Genomic DNA, 27,209 nt, shown 5'->3' with positions numbered 1-27,209 from the left:
TTTTTCCAGCTTGTGGTTACTGGGATGAGAAACCACCCTATGAATTTGCCAGTGCAACTGGCTGCAAGCGCCTGTGTATTTAACTTAACCAAGCAGGATCTTGCTGCAGGAATGCCTGTCCGACTCCTGGCTGATGTGACCCATTTGCTACTCAAAGCCATGGAACATTTTCCCAATCACCAGCAGGTAAGCTTATGTGAATTCCTTTTCAAATAGTCCTTGTAGTGTCTTCTACTCATCTCCTACAGTTTAATAGTTTAATAGACCAAGTTTAATAGACCAAGGCTTCAAATTCAAATGCCTTTGGAGGCTGTGGTATGACTGAGTGTAAGAAAACAGAGAAGTGGACACCAAAGGAGTATATTCCATGCCTAAAATCACCTAAATCCATTTATTGGGGGACCTAGTACAAGCCATATAAAACTCATCTTCCTCCTAGATCTTGAGTTTGTGATCATTTCAACAGATAGGCACAGAGGATCTCTTCTGGGCTAGGCACTATCAAATGCTGGGATACAGAAATGATTAAGACGTGTCTTTTCCATTTCTAGCAGTATGGTAGAAGGTGTAACCTGTCAGGATGAATACTAAAAATGTTGCTTAAATTTTTTTTTTTTGAAGCGGAGTCTTGCTCTGTTGCCAGGCCGGAGTGCAGTGGCGCAATCTCAGCTCACTGCAACCTCCGCCTCCCAGGTTCAAGCGATTCTCCTGCCTCAGCCTCCCGAGTAGCTGGGATTACAGGTGCCTGCCACCACACCCAGCTCATTTTTATATTTTTAGTAGAGACGAGGTTTCAACATGTTGGCCAGGATGGTCTCAATCTCTTGTCTTTGTGATCTGCCCACCTCAGCCTACGAAAATGCTGGGATTACAGGCGTGAGCCTGCTCACCCGGCCCTGAAAATTTTTTTTTTAGGTCATTTGAAATTGACCATTGAGTTGGCAAGTTAGTAAAAAATACTCAGAGGCCCAAAACCAAGTAAAAATGGCAAACCACATTGGTGAGTGGATCATTAAAGCCGGCTTCCCTCATTGAGGGCAGTTGCCAAACTAGATGAAATTTAGGCTTTGATTGTCATGGCCTCTGGAAGCCCATCAGACAGAAGACTCCTAGTATAAAGCTATGACTTCCTCCCCAAAGATACATTCTTACTAAAAAGGAGCTATAAATAAGTCTGCCTATGGTAGAGAAACAACAAAAGAATAAGCCCAAAGAAAGTAGAAGGAAGGAATAACAAAGATGAAAGTAAAAATTAATAAAATAAAAAACATACCATTATTTTAGAGAGGATCAATAATTCCAAGAATTGATTATTCAAACATATTTAATAATATTGAAAACTCATTGGCAAAGTTGATCAGGGAAAAATGAGAAAGGATGCATATAAAATAAATAAGGTTAGGAAATGGGGTGGGGGAAATGGGAAGTCACTGTATTGGGTATTGAGTTTCCTTCTAGGGTGATGAAAATGTTTGGGATGATGAAATTGTTATGGTCGCACAACTCTGTGACTATACTAGAATCCATCAAATTGTACACTTTAAATAGGTGAATTGTATGGTACATGAACTGTATCTCAATAAAGCTGTTATATATTTTTAAAAACAATGTTCACAGTAGGCCAGGCATGGTGGCTCATGCCTGTAATCCCAGCACTTTGGGAGGCCGAAGTAGGAGGATCACTTGAGCCCAGGAGTTCAAGACCAACCTGGGCAACATAGTGAGGCCCTGTCTCTACAAATAATAAAAAAATTAGCCCGGCACGGTGGCACACATCTGTGGTCCCAACTACTCAGGAGCCTAAAGAGTACATGCCTAAAAGCATTTAAATCCATATGTGGAGGAATTGTTTGAGCCAAGCACTCAAGGCTGCAGTGAGCTGTGATTCAGCCACTGCACTCCAGTCTGTGCAACAGAGCAAGACCTTGTCTCAAAACAAACAAAAAAGAATGTTCGAGCCGGGCGTGGTGGCTCACGCCTGTAATCCCAGCACTTTGGGAGGCCGAGGCGGGCAGATCACATGAGGTCAGGAGTTTGAGACCTGCCTGACCAACATGGAGAAACCTCTACTAAAAATACAAAATTATCCGGGCGTGGTGGCACACGCCTATAATCCCAGCTACTCTGGAGACTGAGGCAGGAGAATTGCTTGAACCTGGGAGGAGGAGGTTGCAGTGAGCCAAGATTGCACCATTGAACTCCAGCTTGGGCAACAAGAGCGAAACTCCATCTCAAAAAAAAAAAGAAGTTCACAGTAGCACTGTGTAACTGTGTATAATGATAACAAATTGGAAACACCAAACACCAAATGTCCATCAGCCTGTGTTTAGTCACACATTAGAATACTTAAAAGCAGTGAATGATGAATGAATTACAATTCCAGATGACAACCTTGATCAATCTCAATTACAAGTTGGGTATTAAAAATGCAGAAGAGTACATACATGTGATTCAATTTACTTGCAGTTCAGAAACTTGCAAAACTATATGGCACATTATTTAGGAATATAAATACATGTTTTGATAAAAAGCAAGGGACTGTTAAACACAAAATTTAGACTAGTAGTTCCTCTGAGGGGAAATGAGAGGGAAAAGAGGGGGCCAAATGGGGCTTGCTAATAGTACTATTGGTAATAGATTCTTTTTCTGAAACTGAGTGGTAGGTACACCTACACAGTGGTAGTATTCACTGTATTGTTTTTTTTTTTTTTTTTTTTTTTTTTTGAGACGGAGTCTCGCTCTGTCGCCCAGGCTGGAGTGCAGTGGCCGGATCTCAGCTCACTGCAAGCTCCGCCTCCCGGGTTCGGGCCATTCTCCTGTCTCAGCCTCCTGAGTAGCTGGGACTACAGGCGCCCGCCACCTTGCCCAGCTAGTTTTTTGTATTTTTTAGTAGAGACGGGGTTTCACCGTGTTAGCCAGAATGGTCTCGATCTCCTGACCTAGTGATCCGCCCGTCTCGGCCTCCCAAAGTGCTGGGATTACAGGCTTGAGCCACCGCGCCCGGCCACTGTATTGTTATTACCTTACACTCTTGCTACTCAAAGTGTGTTCTGCTAACCAGCTGTGTTGGCATCCCCTACAAGCTTGTTAGTAAGGCAGAATCTCGAGAGCCCAGACTTACAGAATCATTTTATAAAGATCTCCAAGTGATTTGTGTACACATTAAAGTTTGAGAAGCACTGCCTTATGCCTACATATATTTTGTAAATTTTTTTTGTATTTCTTATTTAGTAAAAACATTTAAAAACAATTCAATTAAAAAAAAAAAACAAACCCTGGGAACTCACCTATTAGTTGGAAATGCAAATACAGTAAACTATTATGTAAATTGTCTTCAGCTATTTTAACTAAGTGCTACAGAAACTTGAGAATGATTAATTCTGCCACCTGGATTGGTGTATGGACAAGGTACCAGGCAGGATATCAAAGGGGAAGTGACATTGACTCACATCTTGAAAAATGAAAAAGATTTCCCATGGAGAAAAGCAGAAAAACAGTGGACCTATATGTGAATGTGCAGGCATTCCAGGAAGGGCAAGTTGCGTGTGACTGGAGTGTAGGAAGGGCAGTGTAGGATGAGGCCAGTGATGACCAGATTAGGGCCAGATTTGATGAATGCCAGCACAGGAAATTTTGATTCCACATTGAATTCCTTAAAAACAAACCAAAAAAAAAATTTAAAGAAAATTCCTGAATACTTGCATAGTTCAGACTGTAGCCCCCAAAATCAAAACTCTAGCTGGGCGGAAATTGAAGACTACAGCAGAAGTCTTCCTCTTTTCCATTTCTGCCTGTGGTGCTTTTCAAGTGCAGTCGGTGAAATTTATCTTCTGTTATTAATTTAGCCATTAGTTCAGTTAAGCTTAGCGCTTTGTTGAATTCAGACTGTGTGCACCTGTACTGAGTTCTAAGCATTCAGATATAGGAACACATAATGTAGCATAGTGTAGCAAGTACTGAGAGAAACAAGTGCTGTTGGGAGCCCAGGAGGGGCACTTAGGACAATTTGAAAATTAGAGGCTGTACACTGTGGCTTGCCTTTAATCCCAGCACTTTGGGAGGCTGAAGCAGAGGATCACTTGAGTGCCAGGAGTTTGAACCTGCAGTGAGCTATGATTGTGCCGCTGCATTCCAGCCTGGGTGACAGAGCGAGACCCTGTCTCAAAAACAAACAAGCAAAAAACATTAAGAAGTCTTCCTCAATGAGGTAATATCTCTGCCCTGAGTTGAATTGTGAAGCAAAATTAAGCGTTTTCCAGCTAAAAGAACAGGAGGGATGGGCTTTCTAAGCGGAGGTAATTAGAATAGCATTATTGCCTTTCTTCTATGGATCCTGTACAAATTATTGTGTTTATTTGGGAGGAGAAAAATGGTGAAGGAGGAAAGTTATGCCACTAATCAATCTGCCAGATTATGATTCATATTTTAGGGGAGGTAAATGGATCCTCAAGCAGAGTCTGTCCTAGCACCTTGACCATCTGAGATGAATATAAAACTTCCTGAGAAACCTCTTAATTAATTACACTTGTACCTAACCCATTCCGTATCATTCACCTGGGATTTACTACCACTTTGCCTTTTCTCTGCCATTTCTTCTATTATGTAATCTTTCTACATCTTCCATGAAGCAAATAGGGTGTTCATTTTATATGTTTTTCTATTTCTTGACTAGCTGTATATATCCCATTAATCTGACTTTTGCCTTCTATGATTAAATTCCCTACATTAAGTCTTCTTTAGGTGAGAAATCTTCCAGTTGTACACTAAAGCCTTTAAAAAATATCAAAGCCATGTGTCCAAATAAAAAAAAAATTGGTAGTATATATATACTATGACTTTTTTTTTTAAAGCCCACACTTATTTTCTTATTTTGCTTCACAGGAATAACTTGAATCACCTTTCTATTATGATGGTGCACCTTGACTGTGTCAAGTAATTATTCATATTTTCATTTACTCTTGTTTAATTGTGCTGGTCTAAACTTTGTTTAAAAGATAGAGCCAAGTCTATCAGTCACTCTTTAGAAGCCAATGTGTAGAGCACTACCCCCCATGTACTCTATGTTAGAGTCTTCCAAGCAGGCTCGTCTATATTCTTTGATTCTATGTCAACAGGTAAAACTTTCAGCCACTGTTTTTGTCATTCTCTGTACCTCAAAAAATACAGAAGACAAGGTTACTTCATAGGCCACCAGAAACAAGGAGATTAGCTGTAGTTATCCTATTTATTGCCCTATTTCTCATCTAATGGAAAAGGAAAAAAAAAAGGTACAAGTAAATTTGTATGGGTCTCCTGGAAGTCAGCCTTTCAATACTAGGGGGGCAGATAAAGGTTGTAAGAAATAACTGGTGTTGGCCAGGCGCGGTGGCTCAAGCCTGTAATCCCAGCACTTTGGGAGGCCGAGATGGGCGGATCATGAGGTCAGGAGATCGAGACCATCCTGGCTAACCCCGTGAAACCCCGTCTCTACTAAAAAATACAAAAAACTAGCTGGGCAAGGTGGCGGGCGCCTGTAGTCCCAGCTACTCGGGAGGCTGAGGCAGGAGAATGGCGTAAACCCAGGAGGCGGAGCTTGCAGTGAGCTGAGATCCGGCCACTGCACTCCAGCCTGGGCGACAGAGCGAGACTCTGTCTCAAAAAAAAAAAAAAAAAAAAAAGAAATAACTGGTGTTTCATCAGTCTTCTTTATATATATATATAAGCTACCTTGGTTCAAAGATAACAAAGTGATATTTTATTTAGGATTTTTTTTCTTCCTTTGATTTTTTAGTTACAGAAGAATTGCCTCCTTTCACTTTGCAGTGACCGGATCCTTCAAGATGTTCCATTTAACAGGCAAGTGATAGTTCTAGAACTTAATGTGGGGCAAACCAGAATGTTAGAAATCTGTCTTGGATCATTTCTTACCCTTTAGGATATCTCTTTTATAAGATTAATTGAGTAGATAGAATTGAGGGTTATTTTGTAGAATGCTAAATCTACTTTCTTTAATTTAGTGCTTTGACATTCATGATAGCAAATTGACCCATTGTCCTTTGCTTAGGAATTTATATTGGTTATAGTTTTCAAGATATCCACATAATATTGTAAGCTATGAGCATTATTATCCCCATTCAAAAGATAAAAAAACTAAGACATATATAGAGATTGTCTTGACTATGGCTTTGTGACTAATAACCGCAAGGTTAGAAAGATGCGGGTCTGGCTGGGTGCAGTGGCTCACGCCTATAATCCCAACACTTTGGGAGGCCAAGGCGGGAGTATCCCCAGGTCAGGAGTTCGAGACCAGCCTGGTGAAACCCTGTCTCTACTAAAGATACAAAAAATTGCCAGGTGTGGTGGTGCATGCCTGTAATCCCAGCTACTCGGGAGACTGAGGCAGGAGAATCACTTGAACCCGGGAGGTGGAGGTTGCAGTGAGCCAAAATCATGCCATTGCACTCCAGCCTGGGTGACAGGGCAAGATTCTGTCTCAAAAAAAAAAAAAAAGACGTAGGTCTTCTAATTCTAGGTCCAGTGTTTTTTCTTTTTTTCTTTTTTTTTTTTTTGGTAACATATCTCTTATTCTTATCATTATTTGGTATTGAATTATGGAAGAAACTTTTTAAGGAGCAGTTAAGGGAGGCCATATATCTAGATTCCATTAAATATTAAGGGGACCTTTATTTTCTAAGATGTTATTTTGGAGCTTAAAAAGTGTTTTTTTATTTTACTATTTTAAAACATAATTTTTCTTTTTCTTTTTTTTGAGACAGGGTCTCACTCTGTCACCCAGGCTGGAGTGCAGTGGTGCAATCTGAGCTCACTGCAACCTCCTCCTCCTGGTTTTAAGTGATTCTCCTACCTCAGCTAACTGAGTAGCTGGGACTACAGGCATGTGCCACCACGCTGGGCCAATGTTTGTATTTTTTGGCACAGTCAAGATTTCACCATGTTGGCCAGGCAGGTCTCAAACTCCTGACCTCAAGTGATCCACCCACCTCGGTCTCCCAAAGTGCTGGGATTACAGGTATGAGCCACCATGCCTGGTCTTAAAATATAATTTTTTCATGATGGCATTTTGAAAAGGAAATTTATACCTCATTATTTAATAAAAAGTATGTTTCTCCAGCAGCAATTTCATTTTTTTTGAGACAGAGTTTCACTCTTGTTGCCCAGGCTGGAGTGCAATGGTGCAATCTCAGCTCACTGCAACCTCTGCCATCCGGGTTCAAGCGATTCTCCTGCTTTAGCCTCCCAAATAGCTGAGATTACAGGCATGTGCCATCATACCCAGATAATTTTTGTATTTTTGGTAGAGATGGGGTTTCACCTTGTTGGCCAGGCTGGTCTTGAACTCCTGACCTCAGCTGATCCATCCACCTCAGCCTCCCAAAGTGCTGGGATTACAGGTATAAGCCCCCACGCCTGGCCTTCAAGCAGCAATTTTACTGTGATTTTTTTATTTGAAATAAGCAATTTGGATGAAAATATAACTACATATATTTCATGTAGATTGCTAATTTTATTTTGGAAATATTGAACCTCTGTGCTCATCATTGTAACAAAGTCTAGGTAGGAAAGACATAGTCACTCTCCTAAAGATTATATTCTACTCCTTAATGTTTATTCTTAAAGGGCTAGATTATAAATACTCTAGGCCTATGGGCTATAGAGTCTCTGTTACAGCTATTTTAACTCTGCTGTTGTCCCTCAAAAGCAGCCATAGGTAATATATAAGCAAATGGATATTGCTGTGTTCCAACAGAACTTTACAAAACAGGCAGCCAGATCCACAGGCTGTATAGTTTGCCTGCCTCTCATCTAGCAAATGTACTGTGCTAGAATTGACCTTCTTTGTGGTCAGAGGCTATGATTGGTTCATCACTTTGTCTCTAGTGCCTGGGTGGATATTTAATGGATTGATGGATGAATGAATGAATGAATATTACATGAGACATAATTTTTCATAGAAGAGGTGTTAATGAAATGCATTGGGCCCCCACACAAGGAAGGAAAGATTCTGTTTGACTGATGATCATTAAGGATTTCATGTTTGTTATGGCACTTGAGATAAAAATGGTAAAAACTAACATGTATGAAGCACTTACTACTGCCAGGCAGGCGTTGTGCCAAAGTGTTTTATGTATGCTTATTCAGTCCTCAGAACAATCCTGTGAAATCATTACTCTTATGATCTTCGTTTTTCAGATGAGGAAATAGAGACACAGAAAGGATTAGTAACTTGCCTGAGGTAATAAGATAGTAAGTAGCAGAGTCTAGATTTAAATTCAGTCTGACTCCAGGTCCTCCATTTTTTCATCCATGCTATGTTGCTTTGAAGATGAGAGCTGGTTGAATTGTTTTACGGGTGTGAGCCACCACGCCCAGCCTGGAATCAGTTTTTATTACTATTTTACAGATAAGAATATTGAAGTTCAGAGAGGTTAAGGAATTTGGTCAGAGTCCCAAAGTTAGACCGGGCGCGTGGCTCATGCATGTAATCCCAGCACTTTGTGAGGCCAAGACAAGTGGATCACTTGAGATCAGGAGTTGTAGAGCAGCCTGGCCAACATGGTGAAACGCTGTCTGTACTGAAAATACAAAAAATTAGCCAGGTGTGATGGCAGCTCCTAGCTACTCAGGAGGCTGAGGCAGGAGAATCGCTTGAACCCAGGAGACAGAGGTTGCAGGGAGCCAAGATTGTACCACTGCACCCCAGCCTGGGCAACAAGAGTGAAACTCCTTCTCAAAAACAAACAAAAAGTTAATAAGTGGTGGAGCTGATATTTGAATCCAGGCTGACTCCAAAGTGTATGATGTTCTTAACAACTTGACTACATTGCCTCACATGATAAAATAATTTTATTTTATTTTATTGTTATCATTAACATTAAGTAGGACTAGAATTCAAACCCAGAACTGACTGGAGAATCTCTACACTTTACCACTAGCCTGTGTTACCTCATACTTGTGGGCATGTGTGAAGACTAATGAACAATCCACTTTGCAGAAAGCATAGGGTAGGCAGGAAAAAAGCTTGATATGGCCCCACGCTAAAGTCCTAGAATGCTGTGAGTACGGGAGTGACATCATACTTAAGTCCTCAGACAGGTTTATTTGTTTCCTCCCTCCCTCCCTCCCTCCCTCCCTCCCTCCCTCCCTCCCACCCTCCCTCTCTTTTTTTTTTTTTTTTTTTTTTTTTGATGGAGGCTTGCTCTGTCATCCAGGCTGGAGTGCAGTGGCGTGATCTCAGCTCACTGCAACCTCCGCCTCCTGGGTTCAAGTGATTCTCCTGCCTCAGCCTCCCGAGTAGCTGAGACTACAGGCATGTACCACCACCCCCAGCTGATTTTTTGTGTTTTCATTAGAGACGGGTTTCACCATGTTTGCCAGGATGGTCTCTATCTCTTGACCTTGTGATCCACCCGCCTCAGCCTCCCAAAGTGCTGGGATTACAGGTGTGAGCCATCACGCCTGGCCAGAGGTTTATTTATTTCTAATGTGCAGGCACACATTGATTGGAAACCAGTGGAGACAGGGAAGCCAATTAGGAATATATTGTAGAAGAATACAAGTAATGGGCCTAATCAGAAATGGCCTTGGAAACAGAAAGAAGGTAATAGTAATTTTAAGGGAAGTTGTAGAGTAGTAATCTACCTGAAAATAATCATTCAGTCAACATATATTAAACACTATATTTCGATCACTGTATTGATTGTGTGGCATAAAGGGCTAAATAGAATATATATAGTCCCCACCCTCAAGGAGTGCACAGGCCAAATAGGGATTCAAGTGAGTCTGCAGATGACTGTGGATCTCTGACAGCTGTACCTAAAGTACTAAGGAGCTAAGAAGGCAGTGATAAACATGTCAAAGAAACCACCTCAAAGGCAGTGATATTTGATCTGAGTCTTAAGGATGAAACTATGGGTAAGATAATCAGATGTATTCCTTGACCTCATCTTGATTTTTCTCCTTGTATCCCACATTGAGTTATTTGGCAAATCCAGCTCTATCTTCAAAATGTATCTAGAATTCAACCATTTCTCTTGACTTCTGTTTCTACCACTTGGAGTAGACTAAAAGTGATTTCTCTCCTGAATTACTGCTCAGGACTACTCTCCTGCTTCTGTCATTGCCCTCTTGGAGTTTATTCTAAAGACAGGTGATAGAGTAGTCCTGCTCATGTCATATTCCTGCTCAGAAGCCTTCTATGACTTTCCCTCTCATTCAGAGTAGAAGCCAGTTCCTTAATGATATGGTTTGGCTCTGTGACCCCACCCAAATCTCATGTTGAATTGTAATCCCCAGTGCTGGAGGTGGGGCCTGGTGGGAGGTGATTGGATCATGGGGGTGTTTTCTAATGGTTTAGCATCATCTCCTACTGCTGTCTGGTGATAGAGTTCTCATGAGATCTGGTCGTTTAAAAGTGTGTAGCAACTCTGGCTTTGCCCTTCCATCTCTTTCACCCATGTAGGATGTGCCAGTCTCGCCTTCCACCATGATTGCAAGTTTCCTGAGGCCTTCCCAGCTGTGCTTCCTTACAGCCTGTGGAACCATGAGCCAATTAAACTTCTTTTCTTTATAAATTACCCAGTCTCCGGTAGTTATTTATAGCAATGCAAGAATGGACTAATACACTAGACTCTATGTGATCTGGTGCCTCTATTACCTCTGACTTTTTCTCTCAGAACTCTTCCCTTGTTCTCTCTGCTTTGGCCTCACTGACCTCCATGCTATTTGTTGACATTTCTGTGCCCATACCCACTTCAGGGCTGTTGTATTTCCCCTCCCCTCTGCCTGGAATGCTTGTCCCCTAAATACCCATATGGTTATCTCTCTTACTTCCTTAAAAGTTTCAATGAGGCCTTCCGTAGCCACCCTACATAAAATTTCAACATTTCATATCCTCTTTTTCTGCTTTATTTATTTTTTTCCATAACATATGGTCAGTACCTAACCATACTATGCATTTTACTTATTTATCCAATTTATTACCTGTCTTCCTCACTAGAGTGTAAGCTCTATGAAAGTAGGGACATTTTTCTGTTTTGTTCACTATTCTATCCCCAGCGCTAAGAACAATATCTGGCACAAAGCAAGAGTTTAATATATGTTTGTGAATGAATGAATGAATGTTTCTGTTGTGCTAGGTGCTATGAGGAACCCAGAAAATATTTAAATTACAACTAAAATATGGAAATCACTATAATTTAGAAATACAGAATAGAAGTATGTTATAATTCTAGAAGATGAAATGCCAGATAGTTGGAATCATATTTTCCAAACCCTTCTTTCTTTACAAAATGTTGTCAGAATTAATAATATGGCATCATCTCTAAAGCACTGAGTGTAATTGTTACTCTCTACCAGTTAAGAGGAATTTTCCCTTGCCTTTTTACATATTTAAGTTGTAGCATCAGTTCCTAGCTGGAACTCTGAAACTGTGCCTTGGCCTCCATCATTAATTCATGAAACCCTTTGTGTGTTTTCAGGTTTGAAGCAGCCAAGCTTGTCATGCAGTGGCTCTGCAACCATGAGGATCAAAACATGCAAAGGATGGCAGTTGCTATCATTTCCATCCTGGCTGCCAAGGTACCTGAACTCTTGATGAATAATTTTCTGTAGGCAGCTGTTTCTCACTACATTTACTGTTTCCCGCCGAAATCTGTGTGCCAGAAAGATTAGTAAATCTCTCTGCCAACCTACTTATTCAAGCTACATTCGATATTGCAGAATTTGGCTGGGCACAGTGATTCACGCCTGTAATCCCAGCACTTTGGGAGGCCGAGGCAGGCCTCCCAAAAACAGATATATGGCAGAATTCCAAGTTGATCAGAGATTTTAGTCTGACTTTTGGAGTCAGGTACAGTGAATGATATTAAACTCACATTAGTGAGTTCTTGGACATTGAATTTGTTTTTTACTTGCTTGCAGCTTTCTACAGAACAAACTGCACAGCTTGGTACTGAGCTCTTCATTGTCAGGGTAAGTCTATAATCTCCTTCATGCAGGCTACTAGATATTCATGTTTATTATTTTCAGGCAGTATTATATATTTTCTGACATTATATATATATATATATATATATTTTTTTTTTTTTTTTTTTTGAGATGGAGTCTCGCACTGTCATCCAGGCTGGGGTGCAGTGGTGCGATCTCGGCTCACTGCAAGCTCTGCCTCCTGGGTTCATGCCATTCTCCTGCCTCAGCCTCCTGAGTAGCTGGGACTACAGGCGCCTGCCACCACGACCGGCTAATTTTTTTTTTTTTTTTTTTTTGTATTTTTAGTAGAGACAGGGTTTCACCGTGTTAGCCAGGATGGTCTCGATCTCCTGACTTCATGATCCACCCGCCTCAGCCTCCCAAAGTGCTGGGATTACAGACGTGAGCCATCGCGCCCAGCCGACATTTTATATTTTAATAAAAACTTTCTGTGACCAGGCATGTGGTGACTCACACCTGTAATCCCAGCAGTTTGGGAGGCCAAGGCAGGAGGGGGTCACTTGAGGCCAGGAGTTTAAGAACAGTCTGGGCAATAGAATGGGACCCCTTCTCTACCAAAAAAAAAAAAAAGTTGGACATTGTGGTGCAAGCCTGTGGTTCCAGCTACTCCAGAGGCTGAGGTGGGAGGATCCCTTGAGTCCAAGAGGTCAAGGCTGCAGTGAGCCGTGATCGTGTCACTGCACTCCAGCCTGGGTGACAGAGTGAGACCCTTTCTCAAAACAAAACAAAAAAAAATTTTTTTTGGATACTTCTAAAGAAGTGTATTTATTTATTTTCATATATGCAGCTTTACTCCTTAACAGAAATGGAAAAAACCCTGAACTAGGAGTCAGATGACCTAGGATCTAGCTTGTAAACTCACTTTGCGAATTTGGGAAAATTACTTGAACCATTGGGGTCCACATAAGTATTAAGATCCTATCTAAGACCAGGCACAGTGGTTATGCCTGTAATCCCAGCATTTTGGGAGGCCGAGGCAGGAGGATTGCTTGAGCCCAGGAGTTCAAGACCAGCCTGGGCAATATAATGAGACCCCGTCTATACAAATAATTTAAAAATTAGCCAGGCATGGTAGCACATGTCTATGGTCCCAGCTACTCAGGAGGCTAAGGTGGAAGAATTGCTTGAGCCCAAGTGGTCAGGGTTGCAGTTGGCCATAATGATGCCACTGCACTCCAGCCTGGGTCACAGAGCAAGACCCTATCTCCAGAAAAAAACAAAACACCTATCTAATTGTAAAACTCTGTGATTTTTGTTATTTATATAGAAAATGTAGAGACTCTATTACACACATAAGGTTGTGCTTTATGCTTTGCGGAAGCAGATAATTTAAATATCTGGTATACGATTTTGCTTGCTTATAATCAGTTGAGGAAATAAGACTTTAAAAAGCTTTAAAGGGAGTAGATATAAAAAATGTCTTAGGGAAGACTTAGAGGCAAAAAGTATATTTAAACATGCCTGTTAAAATCCTGGCATGAGGTGTTTGAATAGTAATACTACATAGAAAAGTCAAATAAGAGACTCCCTTTTTCCATGACTTGTAAATTATGTATATAATGAGAAAGTAAACCATTCATTTGATAAATATGTATAGAGTACCCATGATATCAAATGAATGATACTTGCTGCCTTACAAGATGTTAGGGAATTCACACTGAATTATAATTATGTAATTAGAATTCACACTGAATTATATCTATAAATTCTACCCATAACAAACAGTACAATAGAAAAAAAACAGCTATGTAGATATGGTTGTAACAAAATCTAAAAAGTATAATAATAGAGATAAGAATGAAAAAAATGGGCCGGGCGCGGTGGCTCACACCTGTAATCCCAGCACCTTCGGAGGCCGAGGCAGGTGGATCACGAGGTCAGGAGATTGAGACCATCCTGGCTAACACTGTGAAACCCCATCTCTACTAAAAATACAAAAAATTAGCCGGGTGTGGCGGCGGGCATCTGTAGTCCCAGCTACTCGGGAGGCTGAGGCAGGAGAATGGCGTGAACCTGGGAGGCGGAGCTTGCAGTGAGCCGAGATAGTGCCACTGCACTCCAGCCTGGGCAACACAGCGAGACTCTGTCTCAAAAAAAAAAAAGAATGGAAAAAATAGCTGGGTGCGGTGGCTCACGCTTGTAATTTGGGAGGCTTAGGTGGACGGATCACGAGGTCAGGAGTTCGAGACCAGCCTGACCAACATGGTGAAACCCCATCTCTACTTAAAAATACAAAAATTAGCCGGGCATGGGCCTATAATCCCAGCCACTCAGGAGACTAAGGCAGGAGAATCACTTGAACCTGGGAGGTGGAGGTTGCAGTGAGCTGAGATTGGGCCACTGCACTCCAGCCTGGGCAAGAGTGAGACTCGCTTTCAAAAAAAAAAAAAAAGAACAAAATAATGTTATAAAGAAAGAGAAGGCTATTTGGGAATAATGGAAAGAGTGGGAATTCTGGAGCTGACATATCTGGATTTATTCTCAATTCTGTCTCTTACTAGCCATGTGTTTTGGGCAAATCAGTTTTCTTTGGGGTGATAAAAAATAATACACTTATTACAAAAATTAAATGAGAAGAAAAGCTCATGCTTGTAATCCCAGCACTTTGGGAGGCTGAGGTGGGAGGATCACCTAAAGCCAGGAATTTGAGACCAGCATGGTCAACATAGCAAGATTCTGGCTCTAACCAAAAAAAAAAAAAAAAAAATTAGCCGGGCATGGTGGCATGCACCTGTAGTCTCAGCTACTCAGGAGGTTGAAGCAAGAGGATTGCTTGAGCTTGGGAGTTCGAGTCTGCAGTGAACTATAATTGTGTCACTGTACTCCAGCCTGAGTAATAGAGTGGGATCCCATGTCAAAAAAGAAAGAAAAAAAAAAAAGAAAAATGGTTAATTAAGGTAGTATATGCTAAGTACCTAGTACTAAATTTTTTTTTTTTTTTTTTGAGACGGAGTCTCGCTCTGTCGCCCAGGCTGGAGTGCAGTGGCGCGATCTCGGCTCACTGCAAGCTCCGCCTCCCGGGTTCTCGCCATTCTCCTGCCTCAGCCTCCCGAGTAGCTGGGACTACAGGCGCCCCCAACCGCGCCCGGCTAATTTTTTGTATTTTTAGTAGAGACGGGGTTTCACCGTGGTCTCGATCTCCTGACCTTGTGATCCGCCCGCCTCGGCCTCCCAAAGTGCTGGGATTACAGGCGTGAGCCACCGCGCCCGGCCCCTAGTACTAAATATAATATACATTAGATAAGTAGAAAAAGATGCTCATTTTGTTTATTTTACTATTTTCAGAGGTGACAGTTTTAAAAAATGGCCTCTTATTGCTATATATGTTTCTCAGTAATTTTGGTATCTTCAAAGATTTTAAAGGAAATGTATCCATGCTTTGGGAGGAAATCAAGCTTAAAGAAGGAATTAGTAGGCCGGGCACGGTGGCTCATACCTGTAATCCTAGCACTTTGGGAGGCTGAGGTGGGTGGATTATCTGAGATCAGGAGTTCGAGACCAGTGTGGCCAACATGGTGGAACCCCATCTCTACTAAAAATACAAAAAGTAGCCAGTGTGGTGGCATGTGCCTATAATCCCAGCTACTTGGGAGGCTGAGGCAGGAGAATCACTTGAACCCAGGGGGCGGAGGTTGCAGTGAGCTGAGATTGCGCCACTTCGCTCCAGCCTGGGCAAAAGAGCAAGACTCTGTCCCAAAACAAACAACAAAAAAAGGAATCAGTAATAATAGTGATGATTATTATAACCAGATTTTTCTCCCCTGCTCTTAATTACCACCTGCAATCTACAGATGAGGAAACAAAGAATTAAACTGGTAAATGAAGTTGTGCAGTTAGTCAGATGCAGAGATTTAAGCTCAGGTAGATTTCTTCTAGTGCCACACTCTTAGCTACTATGCTATTAACTTACCTAACTGTACCTACGTGTTTGTGTTTCTTCAGATTTTTTTTCTGAATTGTGTATAGCCTCTAGTATTATGTTCATTAATGTTTTCTTATATCTGTTTTAGCAGAGCTTCCTTTTTTACCTCCAAAAGTATAATCTAAAAATTGAATTATGGATGCCTTATGTAGTTTTAAAACCATTTACTTTTCAAACATAAATTTTTTAGGGTAAAGCTGTGATAGAACTAATTTACACTTGGAATTTCAAAGCTATTATCTTGTTTTTTGAAAGGGAGGAAGGGGAAAAGGAAATAAAAAGGGAAGGGGAAGGGGGGAAAAATAAAAAGCAAGACAGGCACTGCAGCATAGGCTGAGGAGGGAGGGGCTGTTATCTTATTTATAGTCAATATAGACTTTAATTATCTTTTCATTGTATGTAGTTTTTCCTTTCTTTTGCTTCTTAAGGAAAACTTAGAGTTGAATAGTTTAGGTCTTCCTATTCTTACTTTCTCTGACTAAATTGACTATGAACAAATTAGTTAATATTTCTCAGACTCAACTTTCCTAGAAAATGGGAATAACAGTACTACAATATAGAATATAATTTGCTAATCCTTCGTAAGTGTTAGCTTCATTTGCCCTTCTCTTCCTTTGCCTTTTTAATTCTAGAATCTAAAATAAGTATATGCTGTGACTGAATGAGTAAGATAGTTGATCCAAGTTTTAATCATTTTGCCTGTAAGTGTTATTTATGGGTGATTACATTGTAGGTATGACCAGAATAATGTAGAAGTATTTATGAAAATCTTATACTTTTTTCTTGAAGAAAAGTTCAGTCTAGGCCGGGCGCGGTGGCTCAAGCCTGTAATCCCAGCACTTTGGGAGGCCGAGACGGGTGGATCACGAGGTCAGGAGATTGAGACCATCCTGGCTAACACGGTGAAACCCCGTCTCTACTAAAAAATACAAAAAAACTAGCCGGGCGAGGTGGCGGGCGCCTGTAGTCCCAGCTACTCAGGAGGCTGAGGCAGGAGAATGGCGTGAACCTGGGAGGCAGAGCTTGCAGTGAGCTGAGATCCGGCCACTACACTCCAGCCTGGGTGACAGAGCGAGACTCCGTCTCAAAAAAAAAAAAAAAAAAAAAAAAAGAAAAGTTCAGTCTAAGGGGCTGTTTGTTATAAGTACCTTTATAGGAAATGCTTTAAGCCATGAAACTAATCCTCATGGACTTGTGGTTATTAATAACCACAAATTGTAATAGTCCAAAAATGAAAACTTAATTCTGTGGTTTTTTTTTTTTCAGCAACTTCTTCAAATAGTGAAGCAGAAAACCAATCAAAATTCAGTGGACACTACGTTGAAATTTACTTTGAGCGCACTTTGGAACCTCACAGATGAATCCCCGACCACTTGTAGACACTTTATTGAAAACCAAGGGTTAGAGCTCTTCATGAGGGTTCTAGAGGTTAGGATGGGAATTTAGCTTACAGTTTTGATATTTATTAATTTATTTACTTTAGCATTTATTTTATATTTGGTTCTTTAGGTAATTTTAAGTTTCTCTTTCTTTTTACAGTCTTTCCCAACTGAGTCATCCATTCAGCAGAAAGTTCTAGGACTTTTGGTAAGATATACGCACTTCCTGCTAAGTTCCAAGCTGTATTTATTTTCTGTCTGAAGTAACACATTGAAAGTTGCAGCTCTGCAGTGGCAGTATCATAGCCAATGAGGTCTATCCAAGGCACAGTCATTGCTGAGAACTATTCCCAATACCTCGCCATGATGACTTGAAATATGGTCTTCAATGGCAATTTCTTTCTTTCTTTTTTTTTTTTTTTTCTTTTGAGACAGGGTCTCACTTTGTTGCCCAGGCTGGAGTGCCGTGGTGTGATCACAGCTCACTGCAGCCTCAACCTGCTGAGCTCAAGCAGTTCCCCCAACTCAGTCTCCCTAGTAGGTGGGACCATGGGCGTGTGCCACAATGCCCAGCTAATTTTTGTACTTTTTGTAAAGGTGGGGTTTTGCCATGTTGCCCAGGCTGGTCTCAAACTCCTGAGCTCAACCAGTCCTCCTCCTACCTTGGCCTCCCATAGTGCTGGGAATGTAGGCATGAGCTGCCTGGTCAGCAGTGGCAATTTTTGACAATTTCTAGGTGAATGAACAAAAAAAGAAAGAGAGAGAGAGAGAGAAAGTAAGTTGCTGCTATGATACTTGTAAACAATGACATTGGAAAATAAATATTACTAAATTTAAAAAGACTAAAAATACATCATGAGGTCAGGAGATCAAGACCATCCTGGCTAACACAGTGAAACCCCGTCTCTACTAAAAATACAAAAAATTAGCGGGACGTGGTGGCACGCACCTGTAGTCCCAGCTACTCTGGAGGCTGAGGCAGGAGAATTGCTTGAACCCAGGAGGCAGAGCTTGCAGTGAGCCGAGATCACACCACTGCACTCCAGCCTGGGCAACAGAGCAAGACTCCGTCTCAAAAAAAAAAAACCCCACAAATTTGAGAGGCCTAGGTGGGCAGATCACCTGAGGTCAGGAGTTCGTGAACAGGCTGGCCAACATGGTGAAACCCCGTCTCTACTAAAAACACAAAAATTAGCCGGGCGTGGGGGCAGGTGCCTGTAATCCCAGCTACTTGGGAGGCTGAGGCAGGAGAACTGCTTGAATCTGGGAGGTTGAGGTTGCAGTGAGCCAAGACCACACCATTACACTCCAGTCTGGGCAATAAGAGCGAAATTCCATCTCAAAAAAAAAAAAAAAAAGCAAAACCACACTTTTTAATTTATATATATATATATATATACACACACACATATGTATACACACACACACAAAGATTTTTGCCACAGTAAAAAGAAAAATATTATACGTGTATGCTTCTTTATATTTTTTGGTATTGTACAAAGTTTTACACTAAGCATGTTTTACCTTTTTTTTTTTATTTTTGAGATAGAGTCTGTCACTCTGTTGTCCATGTGGAGTGCAGTGGTACAATCATGGCTCACTGCAGCCTCGACCTGCCAGGCTCAAGCGGTTTTCTCACCTTAGCCTCCAGATGCCCAGCTTATTTATTTATTTATTTTTGTAGATTTGCAGTCTTGCCATGTTGCCCAGGCTGGTCTCAAATTCCTGGACTGAAGCAGTCTTCCTGCCTCGACCTCCCAAAGTGCTGGGATTACAGGCATGAGCCACCACACTTGGCCTCGTGTTTCACTTTTATAATTAGAAAAACAGATCTCATTAAAAAATGTTATCAGGCTGGACACAGTGACTCATGCCTCTAATCCCAACACTTTGGAAGGATGAGGTAAGAGAATTGCTTGAGCCTAGGAGTTTGAGACCAGCCTGGGCAACGAAGCACAACCCGATCTCTACAAAAAATAAAATAAGAAAATTAGCTGAACATGGTAACATGCACCTATAGTCCCAGCTAGTGGGGAAGCTCAAGCAGGAGGATCGCTTGAGCCTAGGAGTTTGAGGGCTGCAGTGAGCTATGCTCATCCCACTGCACACCAGCTTGGGTGGTAGAGTGAGACCCGGTCTCTTAAAAATAAAAGTCATTAACCTACAAGTGTTCTTAGATTCTGTGTTTGATAGTTAATGATTACTACTTAAAGACTGCTTACGAAGGCCAGGCACGGTGGCTCATGCCTGTAATCCCAGCACTTTGGGAGGGTGAGGCAGGTGGATCCCCTGAGGTCAGGAGTTTGAGACCAGCCTGCCCAACATAGTGAAACCCCATGTCTATTAAAAATACAAAAGTTAGCCAGATATGGTGGTGCACAGCTATAATCCCAGCTACTCAGGAGGCTGAGGCACGCGAATCACTTGAACCTGGGAGGCGGAGATTGCTGTGTGCCAAGATTGTACCATTGCACTCCAGTCTGGGCAACAGAGCAAGACTGTCTCAAAAAAAAAAAAAAAAAAAAAAAAACCTGCTTACAAATCACATATGTCTTAATATGTTGCATATAGATTAAAGTAAGCCCTCTAGGATTTTGAGACAAAGGTAAAAGATCAAATGTTTTGTCAGCTTAAATTGCTGCAACAGGCAAAGTGCCTATGTGGCAAAAGCCATTTTATTTTATTTTTTATTTAAAAAAAAAATACTGGTCAGGTGCAGTGGCTCACGCCTGTAATCCCAGCACTTTGGGAGGCTGAGGTGGTGGATCACCTGAGGTCGGGAGTTCGAGACCAGTGTGACCAAATGAAGAAATCTTGTTGCTACTAAAAATACAAAATTAGCCGGGTATAGAGGCGCATATCTGTAATCCCAGCTGTTCGAGAGGCTAAGGCAGGAGAATCACTTGAACCCAGAAGGTGGAGGTTGCTGTGAGGCAAGATCGCGCCATTGCATTCCAGCCTGGGCAACAAGAGTGAAACTCTGTCTCAAAAAAAAAAAAAAAAAAAAAAAAATGGAGCACTTCACAAATTTACATGTATCCCTGCACAGGGGCCATGCTAATGTTCACTGTACCGTTCCAATTTTAGTATGTATGCTGCCAAGCGAGCACACAAAAGCAGACCTCTGCTCTCAATGAATTAGATTATGGAAGGCATAGATTAGTGAGTTAAAAAATGTAAATTGGAGCTTGTTTTCCACATGCAAGCAGTGAGGAGATGGATTTTTAGGAAAGCTGAGGACTGCCATTTAAGGAGGACCTATCTGTTCGTTGTAGCCTTCATTATATAAGGTAGAAAATGGAAAACAACCTAAATGTCCAGCAATAGAGGAATTATTAAATAAATAACAGCATTTGATTGTTTTATTCAGGGTTAATATGATTATTTGATAGAGAAGTTGGCTCCGGTCACCTGAAATGGAAAGGTGGAATTTATTTTAAGTATTTGTGGGTCGGGTGCAGTAGCTCACGCCTGTAATCGCAGCACTTAGGGAGGCTGAGGTGGGTGGATCACAGGTGGTCAGGAGTTCAAGACCAGCCTAACCAACATGGTGAAATCCCGTTTCCACTGAAAATACAAAAATTAGCCAGGCGTGGTGGCACATGCCTGTCCCAACTACTCAGAAAGCTGAAGCAGGAGAATTGCTTGAACCTAGGAGGCAGAGGCTGCAGTGAGCCGAGATTGCGCCACTGCACTCCACGCCTGGGCAACAGAGCAAGACTCTGTCTCAAAAAAACCTGAAACAACAACAACAACAAAAAAAGATTCCATCTCAAAAAAAAAACAACAAAAAAAACCTATACTATTTTTAAATTTCAAAAGGAATACATGTTTGTTATAACTAGTGAAACAGTGCAAAAATGTATTTAACATCCTTAAGGCTCTGTCTCCAACCTTTCATCATTTTTATCTCCGTAAAGTTATTAATGTTAATATAACTTTATATGTTTCCTTCCATATTTTTCTCTATTACCTTGTGATTAAATTGTTTCAATAATTTGAGATATTTATTCTAATTTAATTCTTTATGGTGAGAGAATATGCTTTGTTTGGTTAGAGTCCTTCTGAATTTATTCAGACTTGTGTATGGCCAAGGATATGGTCTATTTTGGTAAATATTCCATATACACTTGAGAGGAATGGGTATGGTCTTATTATTGGGTATAGTGTTCTATAAATGACAATCAGGTCACTGATTGTTAATTAGCTTGATTAATTAACACTAATTAATAGATTATACAGTGTCACAGTTGACACTGTACAACTCTACCACATCCTTACTAATTTTCTAATTTTACCCATTCTATCAATTATTGACAAAGGAGTTTTGAAATCTCTGACTATAATTGTAGATGTATGTTTCTCCTTACAGTTCTATCAGCTTTTTCTTCATGTATTTTGAAACTCTATTATTAGATGTATAAACATTTAGAATTATGTCCTCCTGATTAATGGACTCCTTTAACATTACCAAATGACTTTCTTTACCCCTGGTAATATCCTCTACTTTGAAGTCTACTTTGGTACTGATATAGCCATCTGTACTTTCTTTTGTCTAGTGTTAGCATAGTATTTCTTGTTTTATCCTTTTACTTTTACCCTATATTTGTCTTTATATTTAAAATGTATTTCTTGTAGATAGCATACACCTTGCATACTGCTTTTTTATCTAGTTTGAAAATAGCTGTTTTTTATTTGGGGTATTTGGATCATTTACATGTCCTGTGATTTTTTATTTTTTTTAAATAATAAAAAATAATAATTGTGTATGTGGAGTACAATTTTTTTTTTTCTTGTGACGGGGTCTCACTCTGTCGCCTAGGCTGGAGTGCAGTGGTGCGATCTCAGCTTACTGCAAGCTCCGCCTCCTGGGTTCACGCCATTCTCCTGCCTCAGCCTCCCAAGTAGCTGGGACTGCAGGTGCCCACCACCACGCCTGGCTAGTTTTTTGTATTTTTAGTAGAGACGGGGTTTCACTGTATTAGCCAGGATGGCCTCAATCTCCTGACCTCATGATCCTCCCACCTCGGCCTCCTAAAGTGTTGGGATTACAAGCGTGAGCCCCCGCGCCCGGCTGTCATTTTTTTTTTTTGAGACGGAGTCTCGCTCTGTCGCCCAGGCTGCAGGGCAGTGGTGCAGTCTCAGCTCACTGCAACCTCCGCCTCCTGGGTTCAAGCGTTTCTCCTGCCTCAGCCTCCTGAGTAGCTGGGGTTACAGATGTGTGCCACCATGCCTGGCATTTTTTTTTTTTTTTTTTTTCGTAGAGACTGGGTTTCACCATGTTGGCCAGACTATTCACGAACTTCTGACCTCAAGTGATCTGCCCGACTCGGCCTCCCAAAGTGCTGGGATTACAGGTGTGAGGCACCGTCCTGGCCCAATGTAATGTTTTGATGTATGTGTTTAATCATCGTGGAATGATTAAATCAAGCTAATTAACATACTCATCACCTTACATACTTACTGTTTTTGTAGTGAGAGCATTTAAAATTTATTCTTGGCTGGGTGCAGTGGCTCACACCTATAATCCCTAAATTAATAATAATGTATTGTACACTTCAGAATTGCTAAGAGTAAATTTTTTTTTTTTCGAGACAAGGTGTCAGTCTGTCACCCAGGCTGGAGTGTAGTGGCATGATCTCAGCTCACTGCAGCCTCGACCTCCTGGGCTAAAGCAATTACCCCACCTCAACTTCCTGAGTAGTTGGAACTACAGGTACACACCACCATGCCCAGCTAATGTTTAAATTTTTGTAGAGATGGGATTTCGCCATATTGCCCAGGCTGATCTTGAACTCCTGAACTCAAGTGATCCACCCACCTTGGCCTCCCAAAGTGCTGGGGTCATAGGTGTGCACCACCACGTCCAGCCTGGTGTCATTTTTCTTCAGCCTAAAAGACATCCTTTAATGTTTCTTACAGTGTGGATCTGCTGATGATGAATTCTTCAGCTTTTGTCTGACTGAAAACATCTTTACTTAACTTTGTTTTTGAAAGATACTTTTATCAGGTATATAATTCTAGATTGACATTACTTTAAAGATACTGATTAGCTTCTTTCTGACTTGCTTCTTTCTAATAAAAAATCTGATATCATCATTATCTTTGTACTTACATATGTACATGTTCTTTTCCTCTGGCTACTTTTAAGATTTAAGATTAGTTGGCTGGAAGTGGTGGCTCACGCATGTAATCCCAGCACTTTGGGAGGCCAAGGTGGGTGGATCACCTAAGGTCAGGAGTTTGAGACCAGCCTGGCCAATATGGCGAAACCCCGTCTCTACTAAAAGTAACAGAAATTAGCTGGGCATGGTGGCAGATGCCTGTAATCCCAGCTACTTAGGAGGCTGAGATAGGAGAATCCCTTGAACCCAGGAGGCGGAGGTTGCAGTGAGCTGAGATTGTGCCATTGCACTCCAGCCTGGGCAACAAGAGCGAAACTCCATCTCAAAAAAAGAAAAAAAATGATTTAAGATTAGTAACAATTTTGAATATTTGATTATATGTGTCTTAATGTAATTAACTTCATGTTTCCTATATTTGGGATTTATTGAGCTACTCAGATATATAGGTCTATAGTTTTCATCAAGTTTGGAAAGTTTTTAGCCATTATTTCTTCAAAATATTTTTTTTGTGCAGATGGGATCTTGCTGTATTTTCCAGGCTGGTCTTAAACTCCTGACCTCAAGCACTTCTCCCACCTTACCCTCCCAAAGTGCTGGGCTTATAGGAGTAAGCTACTGTGACCTGCCCAATTCCCTAAAAAAAATTTTGCAGCCCTTCTCCCCACATTGGAGTCCTTTGGAGACTCTAATTTGCACATATTAAGCTGCTTGACATTGTCCCACAGCTTACTGATGCTCTTTAATGTTTTTGTTCTTTTGTATTCTGTGTGTTTTAGTTTGGATAGTTTCCCTTGCTATGCCTTCAGTTCAATAATTTTTTTCATCTGCAATATCTAATCTGCTATAATGCCATCTAGTATAATTTTTCATCTTAGACATTGTCATTTTCATCCCTACAAGTTCAATTTAGGTGTTTTTTGTATCTTCTGTGTTCCTACTTTTTGAATATATGAAATAAAATTTTAATAACTCTTTATCCTAATTGGCTAGTTTTACTTAGTATCTATGTCAGTTCAGGGTCAATTTCGAGTGATTCTTCTCCTCATTATAAGTCGCGTTTTCATGAAACTTGGCATGCTTAGGTTTTAATTTACTTTTTTTTTTTTTTTGAGACGGAGTCTCGCTCTGTAGCCCAGGCTGGAGTGCAGTGGCCGGATCTCAGCTCACTGCAAGCTCCGCCTCCCAGGTTCACGCCATTCTCCTGCCTCAGCCTCCCGAGTAGCTGGGACTACAGGAGCCCGCCACCTCGCCCGGCTATTTTTTGTATTTCTTAGTAGAGACGGGGTTTCACCGTGTTAGCCAGGATGGTCTCGATCTCCTGACCTTGTGATCCGCCCATCTCGGCCTCCCAAAGTGCTGGGATTACAGGCTTGAGCCACCGCGCCCGGCCTTAATTTACTTTTTAAAAAAATTATTATTTTTTAAATTGTGGTAAACAACGTAAAATTTACCGTCTTAACCATTTTTAAGTGTATTGTTCAGTGGTAATAAATATGTTCATAATGTTGTAGAACCATCACTACCACTTATCTCTGTAACTGTTTTCATCTTGTAAAACTGAAAGTCTGTAACCATTAAACAATACTATTCCATTCCCCCACTCTCTGCAGCCCCTCATAACCACCATTCTGTTTTCTGTCGCTATGATTTTAACTCCTTAACTACTTCATGTAAGTGGAATCATACAGTATTTGTCGTGTAACTAGCTTACTTCACTTACAGTATTGTCCTCATGGTTCATCCATGTTGTAGTGTATGTCAGAATTTCATTGTATATATAGGCCGGGCGCGGTGGCTCACACCTGTAATCCCAGCACTTTGGGAGGCCGAGGTGGGCGGATCACGAGGTCAGGAGATCGAGACCATCCTGGCTAACACAGTGAAACCCCATCTCTACTAAAAATACAAAAAATTAGCCGGGCATGGTGGCGGGTGCCTGTGGTCCCAGCTACTCGGGAGGCTGAGGCAGGAGAATGGCGTGAACCCAGGAGGCAGAGCTTGCAGTGAGCCGAGATTGTGCCACTGCGCTCCAGCCTGGGTGAGAGCGAGACTCCATCTCAAAAAAAGAAAAAAAAATTTTCATTGTATATATAGACCACATTTTCCTTATCCATCCATTTGTTGGATACTCGGGTTGCTTCCATGGTTTTGCTATTGTGAATAATGCTTCTATGAAGATGAGTGTACAGATATCTCACGACAACCTCCACCTCCCGGGTTCAAGCAATTCTTCTGCCTCAACCTTCCTGAGTAGCTGGGATTATAGGCACGCGCCACCATGCCTGGCTAATTTTGTATTTTTAGTAGAGATGGGTTTTCTCCCTGTTGGTCAGGCTGGTCTCGAACTCCCCTCAGGCGATTCGCCTGCCTCGGCCTCCCAAAGTGCTGGGATTACAAGTATGAGTCACCGTGCCCAGTCACAAATATCTCTTTAAGACTCTACTTTGAATTTTGTGGGGTATAGTTCCAGAAACAGAATTACTGTATCATGTGATAATTCTATTTTTAAATTTTGAAGAACTACCATACTGTTTTCCACAGCAGCTGTACCGTTTTGCATTCCCACCAATAGTGTCCAAGGGTTCCAATTTCTCCACACTCTCATCGCTTGTTATTTTCTGTTTTTTTTTTTTTAATAGTAGCCATTCTAATGGGTGTGAGATAGTATCTTGTAGTTTTTATTTGCATTTCTCTAATGATAAGTGGTGTTGAGTATATTTTTATGGGTTTATAGGCCATTTGTATATCTTCTTCGGAGAAATATCTATTCAATTCCTTTGTCTATTTTTAAATTGGGTTGTTTGTTTTTTGTTGTTGTATTTTAAGAGTTCTCTATATATTCTGGATATTAATCCCTTACCAGATATATGACTTGCAAATATTTTCTCCCATCCTGCTTGGTAGTTTTTGATTGAATGCCAGACTTTGTGAATTTTACCTTCTTGGTTGCTGAATATTTTTGTTTTTCTATGAATATTCTTGAACTTTGTTCTGGGATGCAGTTAACTTACTTTTAAACATTTTGATCACTGTGGGTCTTGCTTTTTATGATTTATTAGGAGGTTCCAGAGCAGTGGTCAGGCTAGGGCTAATTATTCTCTACTACGCAACAAGACATTCCTGAGGACTCTACCCAGTGCCTTGTGAATGAAAGGTTTTTCTATGCTGGGTGATGAGAACAAGCAGCCCTCTGTGAGCACTACGCACTTTTCTCTGACTCTTTAGATGGTTCTTTTCCTGCCCTCAGGTATCTTCCTTGTGTTCATTTTGTTATCATTACTCTGCTGAATGGAGTGGGACTCTGCAGATCGCTGGACTCGCTTTGTTTGCAAGTTCTCTTCTCCCTGGTGTTCTGTCCTGTGAGTTACCTTCGTTTCTGTGGACTGTTCACCTCATCTCCTACTCTGTTCAGTCTACTGAGCTCTCTTTCAGGTCTGTATCCCTGTGCTACCGCCTGGAAACTTTTTCAAGGCAGTAGCTCATTTTGTTTTCCATCTAGTAAAGGACACTAAGAGTCAGTGTCCTTTGTTGCTTGTGGCCAGTATCTTGAGATTGTTTTTTCATGTTTATTTGGATTTTTCAGTTGTTTCAGGCAGATGTTTAAATCTGACTGTTTTTACTCCACCATGGCCAGAAGCAGGAGTGCTCATCAATCCTCAATTTAAAAATGAGAAATTGGCTGGGCACGGTGGCTCACGCCTGTAATCCCAACACTTTGGGAGGCCAAGGTGGGCAGATCACCTGAGGTCAGGAGTTCGAGACCAGCCTGGCCAACATGGCGAAACCCCATCTCTA

General features: G+C 41.2%; 1 protein-coding gene, 1 non-coding gene and 1 pseudogene across 2 annotated transcripts in view; 2 read left to right on the top strand and 1 right to left on the bottom strand.

Moving 5' to 3' along the window:
• The window catches only part of LOC105495060 (zyg-11 family member B, cell cycle regulator), a 104,530-nt gene that overhangs the window by 59,930 nt on the left and 17,391 nt on the right, over positions 1-27,209 (top strand). Inside the window, exons 5-10 of the mRNA XM_011764225.3 lie at positions 10-186; positions 5,771-5,835; positions 11,478-11,577; positions 11,920-11,970; positions 17,177-17,338; positions 17,450-17,497. Coding sequence (XP_011762527.1) covers positions 10-186; positions 5,771-5,835; positions 11,478-11,577; positions 11,920-11,970; positions 17,177-17,338; positions 17,450-17,497 — 603 coding nt within the window. The remainder of the gene's footprint in view (positions 1-9; positions 187-5,770; positions 5,836-11,477; positions 11,578-11,919; positions 11,971-17,176; positions 17,339-17,449; positions 17,498-27,209) is intronic.
• LOC112429063 (U4 spliceosomal RNA) lies at positions 17,572-17,721 on the top strand (annotated as a pseudogene).
• LOC112429090 (U6 spliceosomal RNA) lies at positions 20,295-20,399 on the bottom strand. Its single transcript, XR_003021217.2, has one exon. It is a non-coding gene; the product is annotated as a U6 spliceosomal RNA (small nuclear RNA).

Source organism: Macaca nemestrina, chromosome 1 (assembly GCF_043159975.1).
Source record: "Macaca nemestrina isolate mMacNem1 chromosome 1, mMacNem.hap1, whole genome shotgun sequence".
In the NCBI taxonomy this organism is placed as follows: Eukaryota; Metazoa; Chordata; class Mammalia; order Primates; family Cercopithecidae; genus Macaca; species Macaca nemestrina.
Note: the sequence above shows the minus strand (reverse complement) of the source record. Positions and strands in the feature narration are given on the sequence as shown.